At 33.2% G+C, this 25,775-nt stretch overlaps 5 protein-coding genes and 1 long non-coding RNA gene across 9 annotated transcripts in view; all 6 read right to left on the bottom strand.

The window, feature by feature from the left end:
* The window catches only part of alpha-Man-Ia (alpha-Mannosidase class I a), a 923,832-nt gene that overhangs the window by 27,442 nt on the left and 870,615 nt on the right, over positions 1-25,775 (bottom strand). The window lies entirely within an intron of this gene.
* On the bottom strand, positions 1,727-5,122 carry LOC105182723 (uncharacterized). The gene is made up of 6 exons (XM_025304316.1): positions 4,977-5,122; positions 3,256-3,378; positions 2,976-3,066; positions 2,678-2,820; positions 2,473-2,605; positions 1,727-2,380 (listed from the first exon to the last, which is right to left on the bottom strand). Exons 1-6 carry the CDS (start codon positions 5,075-5,077, stop codon positions 2,330-2,332), a joined length of 642 nt encoding a protein of 213 aa, XP_025160101.1. The 5' UTR covers positions 5,078-5,122; the 3' UTR covers positions 1,727-2,329.
* On the bottom strand, positions 5,229-5,735 carry LOC112589782 (uncharacterized). Its single transcript, XM_025304330.1, has 2 exons — positions 5,524-5,735; positions 5,229-5,441 (listed from the first exon to the last, which is right to left on the bottom strand). Exons 1-2 carry the CDS (start codon positions 5,656-5,658, stop codon positions 5,265-5,267), a joined length of 312 nt encoding a protein of 103 aa, XP_025160115.1. The 5' UTR covers positions 5,659-5,735; the 3' UTR covers positions 5,229-5,264.
* Positions 6,152-9,073, bottom strand: LOC112589785 (uncharacterized). Its single transcript, XR_003113789.1, has 3 exons — positions 8,663-9,073; positions 8,181-8,323; positions 6,152-7,699 (listed from the first exon to the last, which is right to left on the bottom strand). It is a non-coding gene; the product is annotated as an uncharacterized LOC112589785 (long non-coding RNA).
* LOC109503782 (uncharacterized) lies at positions 10,707-12,737 on the bottom strand. The gene is made up of 6 exons (XM_025304307.1): positions 12,373-12,737; positions 11,937-12,053; positions 11,533-11,614; positions 11,294-11,439; positions 11,030-11,162; positions 10,707-10,937 (listed from the first exon to the last, which is right to left on the bottom strand). Exons 1-6 carry the CDS (start codon positions 12,603-12,605, stop codon positions 10,884-10,886), a joined length of 765 nt encoding a protein of 254 aa, XP_025160092.1. The 5' UTR covers positions 12,606-12,737; the 3' UTR covers positions 10,707-10,883.
* Positions 21,992-24,852, bottom strand: LOC109503788 (uncharacterized). Of its 3 annotated transcripts, none has more exons than XM_025304288.1 (9): positions 24,502-24,852; positions 24,184-24,303; positions 23,991-24,108; positions 23,633-23,894; positions 23,130-23,246; positions 22,804-22,894; positions 22,525-22,670; positions 22,256-22,388; positions 21,992-22,187 (listed from the first exon to the last, which is right to left on the bottom strand). In XM_025304288.1, the coding sequence occupies exons 1-9, from the start codon at positions 24,643-24,645 to the stop codon at positions 22,140-22,142; spliced, it is 1,179 nt and encodes a 392-aa protein (XP_025160073.1). In that variant the 5' UTR covers positions 24,646-24,852; the 3' UTR covers positions 21,992-22,139. The 3 variants fall into 3 exon arrangements, with proteins under 3 accessions (XP_025160073.1, XP_025160074.1, XP_025160075.1); XM_025304289.1 differs by having other exon boundaries at positions 22,804-22,870; XM_025304290.1 differs by lacking the exon at positions 23,130-23,246.

Below are 25,775 nucleotides of genomic sequence, written 5' to 3'. Positions count from 1 at the left end.
CCGAATAAAAACGATCGAATCTCTTGAGATATAGTTTATCGTCGTAAACTCGATCTAGTTTGTCGTCTCATAAAATTCACAACTTACTTTATAGCCATTAAGAATCATATTATAATATTTGCATATATGAAATATAGTAGGAACGCAGACTGAGAAAACGTTTAAAAGAATATCCACGCTAAATTCGTTAACAACAAGCGGTGACATCTGAAATTAAACATATATTTTTTACCGACGATAAATATCTCTTCGAACCATACATGTATTAGTTCAATATCTGATGGTCCGTAAATCTAATATAAATACTATGTCCTGAAATTTCGACTATTGTAAAAAGTGATATGGTATGATATACGAATATGTGAAATTAAAAATTTGTACTACATATTCTAAATAAGACTAGTAACAACTAATATAGGAGTAGAAGGGCGAGAAGATACAGGGTGTCTTAAAAATATGGGAACCCCCGGGTAACTTTGCAGGATCAAGTTTTCATAAAAAACTTTAAATATAAAAGTTGTAGAAAATCGAATAACGAACTTGAGGGTGACCTTGAATTTGACCTTGGCCATGACCTTCAAGGTCATTTGGAGGTCAACTTGCGTTTCTTAAATAGGAATCCTTATTTTTTATTATATTGTTTTCTTCTACCAATTAATTTGAACAACTTTTGTCTAAAACATTTTTTTTATTTGCCTAATATTTTTTGAGATATTTGAGGAAAACTTGATAACTTTTTAAATATTTAACTTACAATATCTCGCTAACTATTTGTCGGAAGAAAAAGTAGTACTAGACTTTCTTGCTTTATTTAGTCTCAAGAATATATTGTTACAATAGCGCCCTGACTTTTGTTAACTTACTGACTTTTGGAGATTTCAAAATCATCAAATTAACAAAAATCAGGGCACTATTGTAACAATATCTTCTTGAGACTAAATAAAGCAAGAAAGTTTAGTACCACTTTTTCTTCCGACAAATAGTTAGCGAGATATCGTAAGTTAAATATTGAAAAAGTTATCAAGTTTTCCTCAAACATCTCAAAAAATATTAAGCAAATAAAAAAATGTTTTAGACAACAGTTGTTCAAATTAATTGGTAAAAAAAAACAATGTAATAAAAAATAAGGGTTCCCATTCAAAAAACGCAAGTTGACCTCCAAATGACCTTGAAGGTCATGGCCAAGGTCAAATTCAAGATCACCATCAAGTCCGTTATTCAATTTTCTACAACTTTTGTATTTAAAGTTTTTCATGAAACTTGATCCTGTAAAGTTATCCGAGGGATTCGGTATTTTTAAGACACCCTATATATACATCAATAATATTTAATAATGTATAACAAGTTTAAAATATAAATTTTCAACTATGCAACATATTCATGTAAAAAAATGGAAGGAACCATTTCTAAATAGGCACTGCAGTAGTTTTAAACTAATGCTTGCTCGATTGATTGTAAACGACGAACCTGAAAAATCGCGGAAGATAAGAGAAAGGGGGTCAGTAAAGTGCAGCGGATGTATTTCGTGCGTCGTTTTTGATATGGCCATAGACCGAGCGACGATAACAGTATTTGACCCGCTTTGTAATTTACAGTAAAGTCCATGTCCGCGCGATACTCGGAATACTATTCCATCGATAGCTCGCACGACGAGGCTTCTCTACTATGATGAGTCTTCTCTCTAACGCTTTTTATTTTATTTTACGCGTTATATTTTCTTTCCGAGAAATGCTAGAGAAGTTGTGAATAGTGCGAAAAACGATGTTCGCGGGGAGAATAACGCGGTTGTTGTTCTGCGAGTTTGCCAAAAAGACAATTTCATTATTATGCATTATACGATAATGGAAACAAGCAACGGCGAATTGACCAAATTATATATAAATAATGTATCATCGCCGGTGGCATTGGTATACACGCGATTGTCTTCGTTCTATTCCGACGCAGGCGCCTTCGCATTCGTTTCTCACTCCTGTAGTTGTTCATTTGCATTTCTTCGTTGCCGCGCGCGGAGAAGAGTCGCGTTGTCGCATTGTTTCCGAAACTATCGTTACAAAAGAACTCACTGCGTATTACTACAATGTAACTGATAACAGGACAATAATCAGTGTCGCATTTTACGCAGAAGGTTTGAATGAAAAATTGAGAAATGACACACAGGTAACACAATTGTGTAATATTTGCACTTATTTTATGCATAGCAATTGATACAGCTTTCTGGATTAGTTGTATTTCTCGTACTCGTAGTGTTACACTTGTGACAAAAATTATTTGCATCGTGAAATACTATATGTTCTGGACTGGAGTGGCAAGTTTTATTTTGCGAACGTGATCAACTGACGGAATGTATAACCATGAAGTATGAAACCGACATGTTTGTGAGCTAAAACAGAAAGTTTTTGATGGATCTAAGACAAAATTTGATCAAAAGTAGACCGCTGCAATATTTTCTCTTTAATTTCATTCGATGTTTACCGTGGCGAATCCTTCTAACGATGGTACGAACAAGCCGCCCATAATGATCGTGCAATGTCGCATACTTCTTTGCATCACGAGCAACAATAACTTTTGCGCTTTCAACGAAGACGCATACCATCGTGCGTTATAGCTAAAAAAATGACCGTGACCGTCAATCACGCGACTGGATATTTCCGAGATTTCGAACATACGCGTTACTCACATTTTGTAGAAAATATCGCCGCTGTGATCGATCACTTCCTGTCCTATATAGTTGCAGAAGAATATGTACCAAAAGTGACCTGAGATGAACACGCTGCTGATGATCGTCTCGTGGTAATTGTCGGTCATTATCAGCCGAGAGAGCTGCGGCACACGGCGATCAGTTTGCATTTCACGAGGAATATGTTTACGGTTGCGTGCAAACGATGTACGCAGATGTTGCGTCGAGCAACATTTACTCGAGATATGTTAATCATTCGATCTTATCGGCGTCAGTAAATATATCAGTAATTACTCACGCGATACAGATTAATGCTCAGTGACAGCACACCCAGCGGCAATGCCATCATATACGCAAACGCAAAATTCGTCTTAGCCATTTCTATAAATCTTGAATAACAATACACGTCGCATGAATACGTGTTGCCTATCATCGTTGGTTATTACGCGTGTCAAAAATTCGCGCGATTTCTTTTACGGGCGGAATCACATATCTCAGTAGTAAGTAACGAGAGAAAATCGCAACTATGAGCCGCGAAGGAGATTCTTTTTTCGGTCAAATTAACAATAATTACGAACTCGATTGCTTTTTTGTGTATATTGACAGCATCAATTATTCCATGACACATCATCAAATTCCTCTCGGCAACGGATACTGCATCTCGCGTTGCACCTCCGCGTAGCACCTGTTCTATGCGAGTGCTGAAAGAGTATAACGCGACTAGCAAGTTTCGGACACCGTGCACATTATTTAAACAACGCTAATCGACCTATTAATCGGGTCGTTTTTTAATCAGAAACTCGAATTTAACGAATTTAAACTTGAACTGGAGATAGATCTAGATAGGAGACGGAGTAAATAAGTATAATGTATAATTAACAGATATAATACATGATATTAGATGTACAAATGAATAATCCAAACTTTTTTAAGCGACTAAGAAATTAAGTTTCAAATAATCAAATTTCCCGCTTTTTTACGGTTATGTTGACATATAGCTATTAAAAATTACATTTAATATGGCACAAGGCTCAACATAACCTCAAAAATTATTCAGTTCAGTATAGTGAAAAATGGCAACAGATAAGGTGCATATCCGTCCGATACTTTTCTTCTTTACGAATTCCAACAAGGGAAAAATGTTGCAAGAGCATGCGAATTAATTTGTTCTTTTCTCGGCGAAGGTGTTGTACGATGTGTGTGCATTTTGGTTTAGACGGTTTGAAAGCGGCGATTTCAGTCTGAGTGACAAAGAACGTCCTGGAGGCTCTCGGAAGTATGGCAACAATGATTTGAAGCAACTGCTCGCTAAGAATTCAGCACAAACGCAAAAAGAACTTGCAGAACAGTTAGGAGTAACGCAACAAACTATTTCCAAACACCTACACGAGATGAGGAAGATTCGGAAAGAAGGAAAATGGGTTCCACATGGGAACTCACTGAAGCCAACAAAAATCAACGAGTGGCAGTGCGTCTTTTTCTTCTCAATAAGTAGCGTAGAAAGTCTTTCTTGTGGAAAATTATTACGGACGATAAGAAATAGGATACTCTATGACAATCTGAAACGCAGAAAATCACGGGTAAATCCCAGCGAACCACCAACATCGGTCGCAAAGTCAAAACACTTCGGAAAAAAGATTCTGCTCTGCATTTGGTGGGATATGAAAGGCGTGATTTATTATGAACTATTAAAATGAAACAATTACACTACGGACCGCTATCAATACCAATCTGTTTGAATCAAGAATTAGAACGAAAACGCCCGTATAGTGGCAAAAGAGAACTGTGAAATTGTTGCATGATAACATTAGGCCACATATTGTTTCTACGACAAAAGACATCATAATGAGTCTTGGTAGGGAAGCTCATGCAGTATCTGACGTATTCACCAGACATCGCTCTTATCGATTACCACTTGTTTTGGTCGATGCAACATGCTTTGTCCGATACGCACTTCAAATCAGTGGATGAGATTCGAGAACGGCTTGACGACTTTATCGTGTCCCAAAGCACACAAGTGACACAACATTTTTCCGACATGAAATTCATCAGCTGCCTGAAATGTGGCTTAAAGTTCTAGAAAACAACGGCGAATACTTTGATTAACAAATTTGTTTTACTTTCTTTTAAAACAAAACTTAAATTTAGCTAAAAATTTTGGATTATTCATTTGTACACCTAATAAATATAAAAAAGTGAGGACATTGCAAAATTCTCATTATTTCGTAAGTAAATTCGAGTCCCCTAACTCGTTGTGATCACAGTTAACAAGTTGAAGTACCGTTGAGCTCCGTTTTACCTGACGATATGAAACATTCCGCACGCGTGTTGTGTATATGACATGTAAAGCGTTTCGGTGGCTACCATTGTAGTTACTCCGAACAGAACAACAAGGACCATGTGCAGCAGAATCGGGTAAAAATATTTCTGCTGATCTACAAAATATTCGGCCACGGCTGGAAGGCATCGTAAACGAGTTCCGTTTATAATCGTTGTGGTGCCCACGAAATTTAACGACAATTGGACTAGAACAAAGCAAACTGTGCTCACGTAGATGAAAACTGTAATCAAATGACCGAATGAATCGTCACCGAGGCGTCAGCGAGCGAACAAACGAACACGCGCAAAAAGAAATACCGCGCTTACTCGCGGAAACCGACGTGATTAATCTTCCGATGGCCCAATATTTCTTTATTATTTCGATATCCTGCGCGTCGCTCATTTGTTTCCAGTCGTTTTGTGCTAGTTCCAGAAGGCGTCGCATCTGTGTTCATCGACATATATAATTATCGTCTGTCAATCCCTTTTTCTTCGGAAAAACCAAAAGAGGAATTTCGTACACTTACATCCTTTATGTTGAAGCAGAGGATGTTATACTTTATCGTAAAGCCCATCCATGGGATGTTGTATGCAAGGATCTTTAGAAGAAAATCCATGCTGTATTCCATCGTGATAAGGCTCATTAACTGAAAACCCGACATTTCCCTCTAGCCATTTTCCCGCGCTAATATTACTGACAATTTCCCCCATTGGAGAAAATAATTTTGCTTCGACGAATTTTCTCAAAATAAAATAGAAATACAAGAGTTTCAAGTGAGCTTCGACGAATTTTTCCGCCGGAAGTTTAACGTTATGATTTCGCGCAATTTTTAATTACGAGAGTATGTATGAAACGGATTTCTATACCCTTCAGCGAAGACAATTACACATGCAATCTTGCAGCCATAAGATCGCTAGTTTTTACAACGAACAATAATTCATTCGAATAGGTCAAATTATAGAAATATCGCATTCAAAGAGTGCGTGTCATACCTGTACTATTATGCCGGACAAAAGTATCGTGGTCACAAATGTTATCATAATATATCTGAGATAACACCTTTGGTAGGGCCAGAGTCCAATAATTAGTAAGAGAATTCGATTAATCGTATAGTAATTACTCATAGTGTCATCCATCTCGGTGCAAGTGTCGCGATGCGTTCATGTAGAATTTCTTTTACCAATAACAGCCATCTCCGCTCACGGCGGTATCTTTTATCGTGCGTGTTATAATTTTGAAGTTTATCTATTTCCGTATTTTCGAGATATCGCCTAACCGACGTCGCACGGAATTACAATAGGGTAACTGGAGCAAATTATAGCTCTGACCTATGGACGTATAGGGTGCATACGTAAACGTTGGAGAGAAAATTTTTTTATTACTTGTACATCAGGTGACTGAATATTTTTTTCTCAGCGTATCATATTGGGTCGTACGTCTGATGTTCCTTCCTTACGTTCGATCGACGCAGGCGCAATTGCAAAGTTGCTTTCGTGTACTTTCAACGCCTTTTCATTTCTATTCGAAACGTGAAGCGTCGCGGTGCCTCTTTTCGTTCCCTCGTGATATGAATACTGCAACTGTGCTAACGTATTAACGTGATGTAAAAAAGGAGTGCCATGCGAATATATTATATAATTAGTGATGAGGACCTTCTTATGAGGCGTGTGCCACTTGTGACAAATACCGCGAGAATTATTTCTTTTGGATTTTGCATTGAATTTTGCGTGTGGTTTAGTGTGCCATTATGGATGTCAATATATTTGTACACACGCAGTGTGGTAGCGCTATGGTGTGATTGCATTCGAAATTGTGATGAAATTCCAAATCTGCGTGTATTATTTATATATACATAAGCGTATGATTGACTGACACTTTTTTATATGTCTCTTAACGTCTTAAATCACATCATTTGACGTTTATGACAAACATGTCAAATAACGTTCAAACATATTAAAATGACATACTTAGGCATGTAAAAATAATACGCACACGAATCTGCAGTGTATAACGACGTATTAAAGACTCCCGGATTATGAATTTTTTAAAATTGCTTCTCGCAAGGATCCTTCCTCGTTAAGGAGTTAAGGAGTAGTTACAGGAAAAATCTCTTTAATTTTTATTATAATGATGATGCGATCAAATGAATCTCTTTATGGGAGCTTTGTTTTTCTTTATGCTTTTGTGCTTAGAATAACAATTTATCCTGCGTGAATTTTCTTTTCCTTTTGTTCACTTGTTCTAAAACATTCGAACACCTTTTTCTTAACCACTTGCATTCTCCATGTAACGTTTTTAACGATGTTAGCGAATGGAATGAATAAGAAAAGTGCACTCACCTAGTGAAGTGGAAAAAAAATATGAATCGTAATACATTTATCAGAGATGGAAGTGCTAGTGCAATTTATAATAATTCCCTCTTTTTTCTAACGTTATAAATACGATATATGTACGTATATTTTTAAAAGGAAAACCTTTTGTCATAAATATTCCATTTCTATCATTGTGCTTCAATCACGACTAGTATTAATTATACACATATCGTAGCTTTATCAAATAGCCAAATATTTTACTAACTGTTGCCGTTTTAATCAACATCAATAAGTATGTCTAAAAAATGTTTTGAATCGCTTTAAAGGAGATGTTAAATGATGTAAGTTACCGAAGAGAACCACCTGTTGAAGTTCCTCTGACTTATATGCCTATAGAAAGAACGGAGATTCAACGGAGAGAGAGAGCGAGAGCGAGAGAGAGAGAGAGAGAGAGAGAGAGAGAGAGAGAGGGAGGGAGGGAGGGAGGGAGGGAGGGAGGGAGGGAGGGAGGGAGGGAGGGAGGGAGGGAGGAAGAAAGCAAGGGAAGGAGTGGGGGAAAGGAGGGGGAAGGGAGAGAGGGAGAGAGAGGGAGAGAAAGGGAGAGAGAGACAGAGAGAGAGAGAGAGAGAATAATGTTATGTGCACATCACTATATATAAATTGTTCTGTGACAAATCATAATATCGTTAAGATTGTCATACTACGATAAATGTAGTCTCAAGCTTTAAACTTATCTAGCGCATATCTTTTTTTGTTATTATTGAAATCATGCGGTAACGCAAAATGTTTATATTTCTTCGTATAAATACTAAATACTAATCTAATAATACTAAAATAAACTAAACGTCGGTAATGCAAAATGAATACTTACGTTGTAAAGAATATATTGCAACTAACGTTTGTTATGCTCTGCGCTATAAAATTACTCGCAAACATGTAAATAAAATGACCCATGACAAACAGAGTTATCACGAACGCCTCTTTCATCTTTCTTGTGTAGCTTGCCTGGAAAAGCTATTACGCGCGAAGAAACGTTTTATAGCATGAAATTTCTCTGTTTATGTTTGATGTGCATTTTATGGTAAAAATGCAAAATGAGACATTCGCGGTAGAAACGCATGATTCGTCTTCGACAAATGTATTTGATCGAGTTAATGCAATTAAATTTGTGCATTTGCAGTTTAGCTAAAGTTAAATTTAACGATCAATTAGGTAACGGTTTAACAATGACAAATAGTTAACGAGCGCGCAGTGTATGATGATAAACAAAGTTATAAAATATATAATAATACAGAAACATACGAATTTTTTTATTACTATAGTGTCATTACTAATATATAATAACATACTCACGCAAAACATGTTGATACTTAAAGAACATATGCCAAGCAGCAAAAAGATAAAGTAAGATATTCCGAAGCTGGAATTTAGGAACTCAAAATACCTTTAACAATGGAAACTTCTAAAAATCGTGCATTTCATTTATTCGCTTTTTGCCCGCTGAGATTTTTTTATTTCGATTCTTAATCGTGAAGTAACGATAATAGCATGTCGCTACATACTCGATAGCTCTATTGTGACTGACTACTGCATCAATTATATTTGCGTGGAGCACTGAATTTTTATCCAAAACAGGAATATGCAATAGTCGAATATGTGCTCTATGCGAAAACTGTAACGATATAATAACACCTGTTAATACTAATCAATCTTGTTATTCATTTCGATGCATTATCCTGCTTCCAGCTGATGTAATTGACTTTCTGCGAGGATTCTTACTTTTAATTCTATCGCCTCGATTTTTATCTTGTAATTTCGAACAATGCGGAGGAGTGTTGTATGTAGCCCAAGCACGTTATCTCTGTGGCCAGTAATGTAGTCATCTCGGCCATAAGAGCCACTGTCATGTGTATATCACAAAAAAGTGCATTCTCATCGAGAATATACGTAGCCAATCCTAAAAGTTCGCACGGTCGCGATTCGTTCAAGGGCGCTACTACATCGAGTACTTTCGGCAAAATTTGCATCAATAAGAACATGAATATGAATGAGTACAATATTGCTGAAAAAATTGAAATAAATGCAACGTTAAATTAACAATCAATGGAACATAAGTACAGACGCGACCAATTAATCTGGCAAAAAAGTGGAAAAGTACATATATGTACAAAATACATATAAAACATTATTCTTTCATTCAGTATTTTAACAGTTCAGTATAGATTATGCTTTTAGAATTCGTTGAGAAAGCGTCTTACTTCCCATAGCAATGGTCACAAAGTATCCAAACAGGGCATTTTGGTGTAATATTTGTACTTTCCTCTTTGCGTTTTGTTGTAATCCAATTGCATTCTATTTTTTCCATTAATTTTTGTATCTATATTATTACAATAGCATAATTATGTTAATTATAATAATCATGCGGGAGCATATTAAAACAGTTCCAACTTACATCCCTAGATTTTATGCAAAATGCAGTATATTTTATAGAGAACACTAAATAGGGTACTGCAAACGATAGAACCTGGAGAAACGATGTCAAATCATACACGGATGTGATGATTTTTGCCAACTGAAAAGAAGTATCTTCTATCGGTAGAATTCTTAATGACTTACAGTTTTATTGTTTTCACAATGCATCTGTATATTTTTCTGTTATGCGTACATTTAATTATTATGTGTACATTTAATTATTATGTATGTATTTTTTAAATCGCATTTCACGGAGTATTCGATGAGCTTCAGCGGCTGTTTTTTTCAAATGAAAGCAAAAAAATGAGAACTCGGAAATGATGCTTTTTTGACTCGAATTTCGACATTTTCGAATCAGATAAACACGATGTTATTGTTACAAACCTAAACGTTTATCAACTGAATATTATTGCCAGATATCAAAACTAAAAAATAAAGCCTTTTGCAGACATTAGAGGTTAGAAAATTATACAGTACAGCAATTGACCGCCAGATGGATCAAACTAATTCACATACCTAATATATTAAAGACTTCATTAACTCAATATCGTCTTTTTATCAAATGAGAATCCGCCAGCTCCGTGAAAAATGTAAGAAATGTGTCGATATTAGTGGTAATTATTTTTTTGACTGAATTATAGTTGACTGAAGTATAGTCTGATTCTACGTATATAAGTAAACCTTAATTCTCATTAAAAGAGGCTGAAAATTAATTTGTACAATTAATACATATATGCAAATTAAAAACAAGAAAAACAGTAAGAGAATTTTTTCTTTCTTTAAATAGCCGATGCTTAAGTGAATTCAACCATCTATACCAGTTAAATCGACATATTTTCTGCTAAAAAGGAAATTTGTACACTTACTAATTAATATTATAGCAAGAAATAAAGAATTACTTGTAGTGAAAAAAAACCAAGTAATATATTTTTTCACTCAAATTGTTCAATCGAGTTGTTTTTTACATGTAAAAGAGAACATTAAAAGGTTTGCCATAACATTTAAAATACAATATATTCTTGTAATCTTCTTGTACGTCTTATCTTAAATAGACGTCTTAATAGACTGCGATTAATTGTGATATTTTTCGTGTTAATGGCCGTTATCGTTGCATAGAAGTTAACATCATGACAAAGGAATACATAAGACTCATAGTCTAAAAACAAAATATATCTTTTTATATAATATAATACTAATTACTGATATAATATTGCGATTATTTCTATTAATAACGTGATTTCCCCTTACCGTAGCTAAACCTTTCAAGCTAGGATTAAACATACCGCCTGCGTCAACTTTGTAACTTCTCGTGGCCTTTTGCATCATAAAGAGTATCAATTTTTGTGCCTTCAGCGGAATATTGTACCATCGTATATTGCATCTACATGTTTATAAGATAGTATTAATTAGTGAAAAGATTTCATACAAGTTACTTATTCTTAAAATCGTGAAAGTTTAAAATATTACAAAATGGCACGATAAGTATATAATATATAATACAATGTTACTTACAATCTTTCATAGATATATGTGTCATAATTTATGAATATCTGTCCAACAAAATTGCCTATAATTAGGAATAAAAAATTGCAAAATATACATAGGACAGACATGATTATTTCTAATGGTCTCAGTCTCATGGTCAAGATTAGAAACAACTGGAAGAAAATTCAATGACTTTGACAATTGCAAATAGTTTCGCGAAATTAACGATAAAGGAATCAATGATATGAAATTGACGTACTACTTACACAAATGCTTGCTGAACATTCGGACAATATAAATAAAAACAAATACGGTGTCCCAAAAGTTGCTACTAATAAGTTAGAAAATCTAAAATAAATGTGTATATATATATATATATATAATATCTTATTATTCATTATTTAAGCGGATTACATTAGGCATCGATATTACTGTAAATCAGAAGCATGTTTGCAACATACACATATGCAAAGTTACATTAAAAATAAAATTATAGAAAGCCATTATATTTATTTTCAGCTCTTGCTAATATTATTCATACGGAACAAACTACATATGGAACTATAAACTATAATGTGGAACTGTTTTAAATATACAGCTTCTAACAAGTGTCCAAGTAAGAAAGCTGTAAGAGATGGTAATTTTCGTATTTTGTTAATACCATACTGACTCGGTTGCTCTTTTGTGGATATCAACTGCAGCAGCTATTTTATCACGATATAAGACGTATTTTTTAGTCGCAGACATCTGCAGATCATTTCCAATTAATATACGTTCCATACGATAACTATAAAATTCTACGTGTCATGAAAGAAATAACATGCACAATATAACATGTATGCTTATAGACAACTATATTATTCTAATAAACATTCTAACATTTGTATTATAAATGTCCAAATAATAAATATAAACTAAAATCAAGAGTCATATTGAATAAAATTAGTAATTACGAATTGATAGATGTAACGAATAAGCGAATTTTATTCTCGAATAAAAAGATCTTTTTAATTCGAGAATTTATTATCGTTGATCGTAAAACAAATTTTTAGAAAACATGAATAAGTTTTTAATAATAGAGAATACCACAGTGTTACGGAGTTTACCTAGCGAGTTTAAATAATGCAAAAGCATGTAATGCGTTTGATAACGAAAACGTTTCGGTAGCTATTCCAGTAATCGTTGCAACAATTATTCCAAATGTCATTTGCAATATTGAGATATAAACGTATTGCTGCTGTCCGATGAAACACTTTGTTGTGTTTAAAAATAGACATCGATGAGATTCGTTCAGTGGCATTATAATAAGAAATGAATTTGGGATGCAATGTATTAACATGTAGATGGAAGCTAATGAACACACAGTTACTGGAATTTTTAGAATTTTATTAATTTATTTAAGTAGAGATAATAACTGCTTCTTCATAAAGAAATGTTCGAACCAATTCTTCTGTTAAATAGCAAATGAAATTAACAAAGAATAATAAAATTTGTCCTTTTATAAAATGATTAAAAACAAAGTAATCGGTTTTCGTAATATTTATATTTTATCGTAGCATGGAAAAGCAATTACTGGTACAGGTTTCGGAAAATTAAAAATTATAAAAATCGATTGCATTGTTTTTAACTCCTTCACATTATTTTCCTCCATAAAATAGCACTAAAAGGTCTTAAAATCTTGAAAATGAAAAGCTCTCGAAAATTAATGGAAGTTTATATTCGGAGATAGTTTATACAAGATGTTTGGTAACTCATGTAGCCAATGGAGACAGATTCGATTAAGACAAACATAAAAGTCCCGTACCATTTTGCGATATTTGCAATAATTATCGAGTTATTAATTATAGAAATCTGGCGTAACGAGATAGATGGTTAGAAAAGCATTGCAATCACTCGGGTAAGAGCGCGGCCCAGTCGACTTAGCAACTGTTGCCGACGCGCGGCGAAGGCAAAGACAATGCGCCGCTATTTCAGCTATGTGCTAGTCTTATTTTACCGCTCCCATGTCTCGCTGTACGTCGGCAATAGTTGCTAGATTGACTGGGCTGCGTTGTGCCCTGAGCGGCTGCAATGTTTCTCTAATCATTCATCTCGGCGTGCACTCATTCGTCAAATTTCTATAATTAATAGCTTGATAATTATTGCAAATATTGCAAAACGGTATGGGATTTTTATGTTTTATGTTTTAGTCAGTTCTACATCTCCATTGACTATGGATATATGAGTTACCAAACACCTTGTATAAGAGATTTAAATGATGCTGATGACGAATTTCAAGTCAAGTTTAAGAATTATTTGTTTTAAACTCAAAGTGGCAGCTAAAATATCAAATTTAAAGTTTGCGTACATGAATATGCATGGGCATCTTTTTATCAAATAAAAAAAACATTTCAATATGCAGCTAAAATATTTCATTATTTATAAAAGAAAACCATATTGAGAATATAATATCAAACTCATCAATTATCAATTAATCGTAAAAATTTAGTTTCTGTTCAATTCAATCCGATTGAATCATTTTACTTTTATCTATTACCTTATAAGGTATTTGTAACATGAAATATAAAATGTTATAAAGATATATATAAAACCAAAATAATATATAAAACCAAATATAAATAATATAAATATAAAAAATATAAATAATTTTAAAAATAATTTTATATTTAATTTCTTGTTCATTATTTCTAATAATTTTTTATTTACTTTATATTAATTTAAAAATGATAAAGGTGAAAAAATTGCAAAAATATAGAGAAAGAAATAGAGATAAATTAGGTCAATCGGAAAGTTCCGTTTGTTTTTTTGCAAAATGTATGGCTTTATTTAAGAAACAAAATGAAAATGTACATCAATCAAAATATTATCCATCATTAGCGATGACATTTTTCCATCTTTCGGTCAGCAAGCGAATTCCGCAGCGAAAGAATGACTTATCTTTGGAGGTTATCTAGTCAAAGACCCATTTTTTGACGTCTTCATAAGAATTGAAGCATTCGTCAGCAAGTGCGTGTGCCATCGACCGAAACAAATCAGAAAGGGGCACAGTCTGGTGAATAAGCTGCATGGGGTAACACTTCCCAGCGAAGTGCTTTTAACATTTCCTTGACAGATTTTGTGACGTGAGATCGAGCGTTGTCATGAAGCAAAATCACTTTATGCTGTCTCATTTCATATTCTAGTCATTTTTCGTGCAATGCTCGGCTCAAACAGATCATTTGTTCTCTATAGAGATCCCCTGTGACTGTTTGATCACTTTTCAACAGCTCATGGTACAGCACACGCTTCTGATCCCAACAAATAGAGAGCAATGCCTTCTTTCTGTGGATATTCCATTTTAGCGTCGATGTTGAGGGTTGGCCGGGATCGCAAATAGTTTTTCGACATTTGGGGTTGTCAAAATAAATCCATTTTTCTTCCCTAGTGATGATACGATGTAAAACCCCTTTCTTTGTTGCTTAGTAAGCAGAATTTCGCAAGTGGTTTCTCACCTTTCAATGTTTCTTGGTTTCAATTCATATAGGACCCATTTTCCTTCCTTGTAAACCTTTCCTAAGGCTTTCAAACGATCGGAAATGACAGATTAAGCACAATTTAATGCTTCTGCAAGTTGCTTTTGCATTTGACATAAGTCTTCGTCCACCAATGCTTGCAATTCTTCATTTTCGAATACTCTTAGCCGTCCAGAATGTTTTTTGTTTTCTACATCAAAATAATCACTTTTAATGCGTCGAAACCATTCCCTGCATGTTTTACCGGAAGGAGCATTATTACCATAAACTTCTACAAACATTCGATGAGCTTCAGATGCAGTTTTTTTTCAATTGAAGCAAAAGATTAACACTTCGCGCAAATGATGCTTATTTGGCTCAAATTTCAACATTTTCGATGTAGTAAAAAACAATGTTATTGATGCAAACGTATATCTTTATGTACTGAATGTTATTGACAGATATCAAAACAAACCATTAAGCTTCATTTAGACATTGGAGGTTAACGACAGTTCTAGCTATAGCTATTTGCCGCTAAATGGACTTTCCGATTTACCTAATATAATATATATTATAATATTAAACAAAAAGAAAACATTATAAATTAAAAATTCAAAACTAAAAAGTCAGGCGTAAAATCCTATTAATAATATTCTCGTTGTGAAATTAACCATCTATGAGTTGCATATTTTATTACAAAAATATACTATCTACTGTTAAGGATAAAAGTACTTTAGCGTTTTAAATTACACATAAGTTCAAAATTATTTGATAAATAATTACAAATTTTGATAATTTTTATTTTTGTACTCATACTATTTGATTCTATAGATTTTAAAATAATATTCCATATTCAAAACAGGTTCAAAATCTTTGTTATTTTATTCATAGACACACTTTGAAAGTTTAATAAATCTAAATATTTCATGTCCATAAAAATACAGAAAATTTTAATTTTTTCATCAATATCAATATCAATATATTCTTTTCGGAAGCAAATACGACTTTAAAATTATATTCAGTAAATCAAAAATTTTAAATGTGTCTCGTTTCAGATATTAATCTATTGTAGAACTTTAATATAATAAAATATATCATAACATAAATATTCGAAAATTTGAAAAATTCATTTTTCTGATAGCTATATTTTTTTCTGAGGCAATATTTTGCAAAATATAATGTAAATCTTCGTCATCGGCATGATGAAGGGATTAAGTTGTGTCAAATATAAAACTTAAGTAATATGTAAATATATCAGACAATCAAAATTTATAAGAAACAAGTAATTTAAAATATACATATCATTTACCTGCTATAGCAATTGTATATCTTCTTCCATTGTTAGCCTCTTTGCGTATTATTTCAATCTCTGTATTGTCCCTAAGAATGCTCCAGTTACTTTGAATATATTCATGTATTTTTTTTACCTATTAGCATATATATAATAGATATTATCGTATATAACAATTAATTTCAGATCAATTTGTTGCCACACTTACATTTTTTATAGCAGCATAAATAGTAATGAATTTTAGGGCCCACTGCGAAATTAGTAAATCAAAAGATAACATCCTAAGACGAAGTTCGAGATTATATTCCTAAAAAACTAATTTTAGCAACTGAAAATGTAACATGTTGTACATAGTAAGATACATATGCGATATTTTATATAAAAATTCAACTAAAATATAAAATATAGGACAAATGGTATAATTCTCATATGTATATTCATATTTTAAAGTAGTTACGCAATAATAAACCTTGACGATAACATAACGGAGTGTTTGATATAAAAGTTATTTTTATTAATTAAAATAAATACACATACAATCAATAGAACAGTAAAAATAAGTGAAGTTTCAGATAACGAGGCGAAATATAAAATGAACATAAAATAACATTGCACATTTGGGGATATTGAATTTAAGTGAAAGAAGATAGGACTATCTTTTAACGTGTACACGTGCGCAGATATAATTCTACGATAAAACTGTGATATAAAACAGTTATTTATGGAGGGCGATGTCAATACCTGAATAAGTAAATACGATATGAATACTAGTGTTGTTAATATAAAAGAAATCCATCTGATTTTCTTACTACTATATGGCCAGAGCCCAATCAATGAGAGGAGAATGTGATTAAATCTATAGTACCGTTCTCCGGGGAACCCCATCTCAAATGACGGTCGAAGCTTTACTGAACGTCTATAGTCTGTAGAAGTTCATTCCGCCCTCCTTTCTGTGTTGCATGTTATTTGTATATTAAAGGTATATAGTCCACATTTAGAATTTAAAAATGAATTACATACATATGTCCAGAGATAACGTGAAGCAGTTTAAAATAATGTGCAATAAAATGGAGAACGGATTATTGTTGGAAATTAGCTATATTTTTGTTTTATTAAGGAAATAGGAGAGTTACTAAATTACTACATTTTCAACTATACTGTGCATTTAAATATTTCATACTTTTATTTCCGCCGAGGACGTATAGATGCAGTAAAGAACAAAGTATATTGCACGAGCAAGACTTACACCTTTGTGAATTGAATAGTGCGCGACCACAGTATTATCATGTTCAAAGTACTTTGTCTGCCGAACTTTCTTTTTAATGATATTTTTTATGTAATTATTCCACATGACTATTGCCTCAGACTTATAATTTTAACATAAAATCTTTTACTTCGATTAAGCTTTTCAAATTGAGACTAAATATATTACCGGTGTCAACTTTGTAACATTTTGTAGTTTTGCGATAGCTATTTGTAGCATCTGTGTGTGGTGTTTTATATGTATACATGTTGTGTTGTATTGTGTGTGTGACACTATGTTCATATGGAGTAAAGTAAAATAAAATAACAGACTGACATCCTCAAGCCCTAAGGTATTAGGAATCCATTCGTTCTAATTGTTATAACTATTATGTTAATAGAAATTTATAATTTCTTACCATGGTTAAATCTTCCGAGCTCGGACTAAATATACCATCGGCGTCAGCTTCGTAACATTTTGTAGTTTTCTGTCTCAACAAGAATATCAATTTCCTATTTTCAATTTTTGCATCTTTAAGGAAATATTGTACCATGCATGTTAAATTTTATTAACAATATTATCTATATCGTCATTGGTACAATACATATTGTAAGCATGTTATGTCTGTATTGCAATTAATAAATTGTCCGGTGTCCGGTGCAAGTAGCTGCGATCAAAATTATTAGACGCAAACTTTACATTACATGCTCACCAATTTCTAATATATTTTCCGCTGACGTTATTATTTGAACTGAAAACAGGCATGTGTAAATCTGTTGAAAGATTTGGTGGTTTAAACCGTTACATTTTCATCATGCCAACGAGAAATAAAACATCTGTATATAAATAATTACGTAAACGTTAGTTAACGTTACTTAAGTGAAATAGATTGATGTTTGTGGAAAATACAATTCCCATAAACATGATAAGAATAAGTAGATTGGCGCAAAAATTTCATTTTCTTAATCCAGAATATCTTACAGAATAAAATATATTTTTCATTGTTACATTCCCCTCATGTACATATACTAGACATGTTCGCAAGCTCGAATTAATGATTATATCCCTAAATTTTTGTAATTTAAATTAAATTAAAGTGCAAAATGATCCTCAATTTATAATTTTAGATGAATTTTATATAATTCATTGATTATGAATATAAATAACGGATATATGCAATATTTATAATCTATTATTTATTTCTATTATTTATATAATCTATTATCTATTGTATATGGATGTATTAAATGATTTTTTTTATTTACATAGTTTACATAGTACTAACTATATCGCCCAGCTATGTATGTCCATTGTAGATTATTCAGTCATGAGATGTTCAGTCGCGATATATTGTTCAGTAGTATATATCTGTAAATGATTCGCATTTGATATACTTTTCATAATACTGTAAAGACTGTAGTTAGCTAGTACATGCAACTAACATATACTAATATATGAAAGTCATGTTATGAAATACATAACATCATGAATCGAATGCGTTAAAATCGTAACTATTGCATATAATCATTGTACATGTAGTATAATAATTATCGAGTTATTAGAAATCTGACAAGTGAGTGCGCGCCAAGATGAGTGACTGGAGAAGCATTGCAGCCACTCGGAAAAGAGCGCTATCCAGTTAATTTAGTAACTATTGCCGGCGCGGAGCGAGGGAAAAGATGTTGCTAGATCGACTGAGCTAAGTTAAACACAAGCGGCTCTTTTAAGATCATCTCGGCGTGAGCTCATTCGTCAGATTTCTGTCATTAGAAATAACTTGATAACTATAGCAAGTATCGCAAAACGGTATACTTTTTGATTCGCCTTAATCCGTTCTACGCCCCCATGAATTCTGGAATTATTGTTCTGGAACATCCCCTATAGAAAAAAAGTCTACTATAATAAACGCAACAAGCGAAGCTTATTCTGTGAATAGAAAAAGTAATTTCAAATCATATCAAATCGATTATAAAGTTCGTTCCTTATAAAGTTCGTTCCGGCGGTATTTTTACTGAAGATAATATTTAGATTGAACGAACTTACCAGTGAAGTTCGATCCTAATTATGCCCTTTTGCCTCGTCCGGATGGAGAAATTATGTAGTCGTGTCCCTGCACGCGCCTTGGCAACAGAATTAAAAAAACCCGTCACTCAGAAGCAAACGTCGCTCCGTGCCGTGGCGTCCGTGTTTCCGTGCGCTGCGCGCGCCCTCGTTTTTCATAAGTTTAAAGCATTGAGGCTAATCACCACACATAGGGGTGGGAATGTTAAGAGAAATACAAAATAAACGGGAGGGCGTCCATCCGGACGAGACAAAAGAGCATAATTAGGATCGAACTTCATTGGTAAGTTCGTTCAATCTAACAATTATGCCCCCTAATGTCTCGTCCGGATGGAGAAACTATGTAGCTGTTTAAATCCTGGCGATTTGCCTTGAAAATATCAATCCGAAAGTATTAAATAAAATTAAAATAATATAACCTCGTTAGAGGTAGTGATTATATGAAAGAAGAGGGTAACTAAAACTAGGATTATTTGACTCCTATGTTTTCTTTCAAGAGAGAGAAGAAAGGAAGGTAAAATATCATAATGAAAGAACTGCATTACTAAAGTCCTCTATACTGATAATGGGCTTATTGTAGAAATTCGCAAAGATGCGAGACTGTCCCGGTCCAACCTGCTGCGCGTTTAATTAGGTCTAGAGAGATACCCTTTTGGGCTGTCCGCAAAGTAGAGGCATGACACGTACTATGGGTTGAGAACATATTACTATTAACTCCGCAGTATTTTAAGCTCTGTCAAATCCGGCGACTTATCGTTTGTGCTGTAACCGCCTTGAGGGATTTCTTAGGTGCAATGAAGAAAGCATTGCAACCGGCAGGACGTAATGATCTAATCCTCTCCAAGTAAAATTGTACTAGGCGAAAGACACAAAAATTCTTATAGTTTTCGAATCGTGAAAAGGAAAAAAGAGAGTGAGAACGGCCCGGCGCTGAGGTTTTGATTCGATTTGGATAGCCTAGAATTAGCTTATCGTCTACAGAGATTTGTGAAATTCTAAGAGATGAGAGTTTAAACTCATTGACCTGGGGCAAGCGAAAGAAGAATGACTAATTTCTTAGTAATGATATTCAGGAAGAGAGAATCATACGGATAAATCGTAGAAAGCTTTGTTCAATCAGGGGCCAGATTCCAAACAAAGTCCTACCGAGGCCGCGGTGGTTTGAATGCTGCTATACCTTTGCAGAAACGCTTGACCATAGGATGGTTCCCAATCTTATTGTGAGAGATTAAGGAAATTGCTGATCTCATGTTATTCAAGCTCGAGTATGAAGCAACGTTGAATGCTTCCTGAGCCAGAAATTCCAGTACTTGAGAAACGTTGGGGAATATAGATGTATTTTACTCCTCCGACGAAAGTACCACCATTGACACTGTTTTATGGTTGCTTCCGAAAAGATCGTAGTGCTGGAATGGCTACTGGAGGCACTAAGCGTGTCTTAAACGCCTCGTTGAAAATTTCGCCTCCAGGGAGAGAATCTTCCATGATGAATGATGGTACCTGAAAGATGAAGAAAGTAAGAGACGGCTGGGAGATAGAATTAATGACTTCGATATCAGGAGTCGTTGAAATAGCGAGAACCAAGCTTATGATGGCCATCACGGTACCATCAGAGTTCCCGTTGCTTCGTCGTCTATAAGTTTTCGTAATACGTGTGGTAATAAAATAAATGGTGGGAAGGCGTAAGAAATTAAGTGCTTCCCATGCGGAAGCGAATGCATCTGTTGTAAGCGAACCCGGGTTCGGAAACCAAGAGACGCACGCGTCGCATTTATTAATCGCGGAAGCGAAAAGATCTATGTTAAAAGGACCAAAGGTCTTATACACTTGCTGGAAATATTCAATAATTCAATAATTCAATAAATTCAATAATTTTTGTATCTCAGCGCCAGCACCGCATCACAAGAGTAAATTATTTAAAAATAGTTAAAGGCCGGCACCCGCGACGGGACTAATCTAAAGCGTTGGAACTATTGTAGAAATACTAAAAGAAACCCAGAAGTCGGCTGGAACTGCCAGCAAATTGATACTTTACTCTTGTGATGCGGTGCTGGTGCTGAGATTCAAAAATTATTTAAAAATAGTTAAAGGTCGGCATCCGCGACGGGATCAACCTAAAGCGTTGGAACTATTGTAGAACTACTAAAGGAAGCCCAGAAGTCGGCTGGAACTGGCAGCAGACTCATACTTTACTCTTGTGGTGCGGTGCTGGCTGTAAGTTTCAAACTTGTGCGGTGCTAGAAAATGAGGTGCCAACTTCACATCGGCTCTGAGTGGCGGGTTTTTTTAATTCTGTTGCCAAGGCGCGTGCAGGGGCACGACTACATAGTTTCTCCATCCGGACGAGACATTAGGGGGCATAATTAGTTTTATCAAATGTAATAAAAGGACGATTAAATTAAGGACAAAATAATGGTATGTTTAATAAAAAGAAATGATAGTATTTACTCAACTATTTTAAACAGTTCGAAAGCATACAAGAGTTTGCTACCAACATTTCGGTAGTTAGACCGGTTCTTAAAATAATCAATCCAATGTTTATATACATTCCTACGATATGAAAGTATTTCTGCTGATCAATAACATATTCGACTGGCACAAAATATTGACATAGTTTAATGATATTATAACATCGAATATAAAACAGATTTATTTATTTGTACTTCGGTTACATTTCAATATTTCTATTGTTCATCATTATTATTCATTATAGTATTTGTTAGCAATAGTATATTACATATCTCCAAGATCAGGGAGCAAAAACGGTATGTTGTGTGTGACTTATACTTACATAGAACAAAATACCATAAAATAAGAAACAGACATACTTAAACCCTGAAATATTCGGTATTTTAGTTGTTTGTAACTGTTGTATTGGTTAATATTAATTTTTATTTTATTACCGTGGCTAAGCCTTCTAAGCTCGGACTAAACATACCACCGGCGTCAACTTTGTAACATTTTGTAGTTTTTTGTATCAAGAAAAGTATCAATTTCTGCGTTTTTAAGGGGGCATTATACCATTGCGTGTTACATCTGCATAATTGCAAGAAAATATTGTACGATAAAAAAAACAAGACCAGATTAAAAACTGCGTGACTTATAGTTAAACTATTTAAGAAATGAAACGGTATGTCTCCAGAAAACTGTAATAATTAATTAGGTTACTTACATCGTTCGATATACGTGCGAGTCGTAATTAATAAATTGTTGTCCGGCATAATTTGCTGCGATCAAAGATATGATGTGCATAACTATAAGCAAACTATGTTCAATAATTTCTAGCCTGTTTTGTTTTGTCGTTATTATTCGAAATAACTGAAAGCAGATACATGTAAATTGAATGAAAAACGATAATAAAAATAAAAATTGTCAACTTTAACTGATTTGAATATTTCGTAAAGATAATAAGATAGATATTTTCTGTTACTATTAATAACATGCTACTCACGTAAAACATATTGATACTTGTCGAAAATATTACTCCCATAAATAAGATCAAGTATGTAGGTCCAAAACTGTTTTTTAACAATTCAGAATATCTTACAGAATAGAATATTACTGATTATTATTTCCTTTATACATATCAGACATATTGATTAGTGCAATTCGAGAATTAATTATTACATTCTTAATTCAAAGCAAATTAAGATATACACGAAATAATTCTCAAGGATTATAATCTCAATGAAATTTTATATATCACTAATTATTAATTATAATATAATTAATAAATAATGTAATGCATAGATATTTTGATTCAAGTGGTTTACTAACTGAATTGCCCGTCTATGCATGTCTACTGCAGCGATTATTTTGACGCGAGATGCTACATATTTCTTGGTGGCCGATATCTGTAGATGATTTCCATTTAATATATCATTCATACGGTAACTATAAAAATTTATTCACTAGCTGATATATGGTATTAATATATACTAAATAAGCCGTCTAACATGTGACAACAGTTCAATAGATTAACATTATAGTTATCTTACATAGTTATTTTATTTGTAGTAATATCACAACGTGTTATATATTTTACGAAATATTAATCTGATTTAAATATTGAAACTGCACGAATAAATTAAATAGAGAAAAATTAGAAAAAATAAATACAACAAATAATATCCTTTGAATGAAAAATATAATTTATATCATTAAATTAATTCAATCATAAAACTCGCTATTTAGCAATATTTTCTACTGAAAAAATCAAATATAACAAGTTTTGATTAAAGTAACCATATGTTTAATAAAAGAGGAATGATAATATTTACCTAGCTATTTTAAACAGACCGAAAGCGTATAATGCATTCGCTAATGCAAATGTTTCGGTTGCTAATCCAATGGTTCCTAAAGCAAGCAATCCAATGTTTATGTTCATTGCTATAATATGAAAGTACTTTTGCTGATCAATAAAATATTCGGCTAGAATGAAATATCGACACGGACGAGATACATTCAATGGCTTTATAATATCAAATATATTGGGGACATATTGCGTAAAGATGCAGAAAAGAATTATGACATAAACCAACGCTAAAAACAGGATAAAATGTTGTTAATATCATATTATTAATTGGAAATAATTGATTTCGTTTATAGTATATAATGAAATATACGTTTCTCTTTTACTTGCTAAAACTATTGTAGATATTTTTCCAGCCTTCCCTTGCTTATATATTATTTGGATCTCTCGCTCGTCAATTAAATTGCTCCAACTTTCCGAAATATACTGCCGAAATATTTTTATCTATTGGTAAGTACAAGAAGCATTATCATAACGACATTTAATCGCGCACACATATTAAATTGCTTTCAAACTTACATTATCTACAATAGCATAAAACGTGATATATTTTATGGTTACTATTATCATAACAATATCCAGAGATAACACCTTCAGAAATGTATCGAGCTTGTATTCCGAAATGAATAATTTCAGCAACTACACATATATCACGATAAATCCTGATGTTGACAGAATAGTTTGGAATATACAATGTTAATATCATTTAAGTAGTTGGTGTATATGATTGAAAAGATTTATATTTTTAACAGAACGATATTGTTACAACGAAGTGCCAGCTCTTATGTTTTCAAATTAAATGTATGTTGCAGATATACATTATAGAAATACAAATACCTGAGGACTTATAATCAGCATTATTATTAGCAGAAGAAGTATGAATCGCATTTGTCTAACTTTGTTATCATCATACGGCCAAAGACCAGTCACTGATAGAAGAATGTGATTGAGTCTATAGTATCGCTCTTCGGGAAACACCATCTCGAATGACAGCCAAAGCCCTACTAAACTCTATAGTCCCTAAGAAGTGTCGTTTCCCTTCTCTAACTGTATTTATATAATTATTGCCTCTAGCGTTTCAATCGCAATTTTGCTACTCACATTTCCTCGTCGCGTGAGCGTTAGAATTGCGGTTCGGAATTTGCAATTTATAAATTGTTCATACGCACGCGAGTGCGTACATAGGAACGCTACATAGTTTGATATAATTCTTAAAATAAAGAGGACAAATATCGTGTCTTCGTGGAGAGGAAAGTTATATTCTTGTATCATCACTGAAACAGGCGGTAATTACTAAATTATTGCAATTTAGTTTTTAGTTACACAAACATTTCAGCGTTCTTTACTTTTGCTTTTTACACGCAAGCGCAGGTTTATAAAAATATTCCACTGACACGTTTTGTATCATTACAAATCGCATAATAGATGGTATAGTACGAGTACATACCCAGTTAAGTATTGTGTGTTTCCGAATTCTTAGGATGCTGTAAGACAAAAATCAGATATATTTTTTGGTTATATGGTACATATTTGTAAATTATTTTATTTTTCATTTAATATAATCCTTCATGGTCCGTAATGATATCCTTCATGATCAATAATTAGAAATAAAAAGAGCAAATATTGTAATTAGTAGATATAGTATAAGTTCATTGTAAAGTTATTTCGAGCATATCTAATGAAAATTCTTTACGCAAATGGTAACATTATTTAGAAGAGAGTAATACATATATATATATGTAAGAAATACAAGTGAAATATAAAAAAGCTTAAGTATTGAAATATTCAACAAAATATTCTAACATATAAATAACAAGAATCGCGAGTATCATCTTATTCAAATTTTATTAACTAGCTCTGTTAGTTTTACATTTATTTACATTCTTGTATTAATATCGTTATTGTCAGGGGCGCCGACTTGGGAAAAATATTGGGGGGGCAAGAAGTCATAACCTTTTTTTTAGTCTTTACATCACCAGGGGGAGTGGTGAAAGTATTTAGAAAGATGTAGGTTATATAGAATGTTAAAAGTTAACTTATAAATTAGAACATTTTGAATTAAAAGAAAATGTCATGCCGTCCTTCTTTCTCTCACCCAACCTTGTACACAT

Source organism: Harpegnathos saltator, unplaced genomic scaffold (assembly GCF_003227715.2).
Source record: "Harpegnathos saltator strain DR-91 unplaced genomic scaffold, Hsal_v8.6 scaffold60, whole genome shotgun sequence".
In the NCBI taxonomy this organism is placed as follows: Eukaryota; Metazoa; Arthropoda; class Insecta; order Hymenoptera; family Formicidae; genus Harpegnathos; species Harpegnathos saltator.
This window is presented reverse-complemented; position numbering and strand designations above follow the sequence as displayed.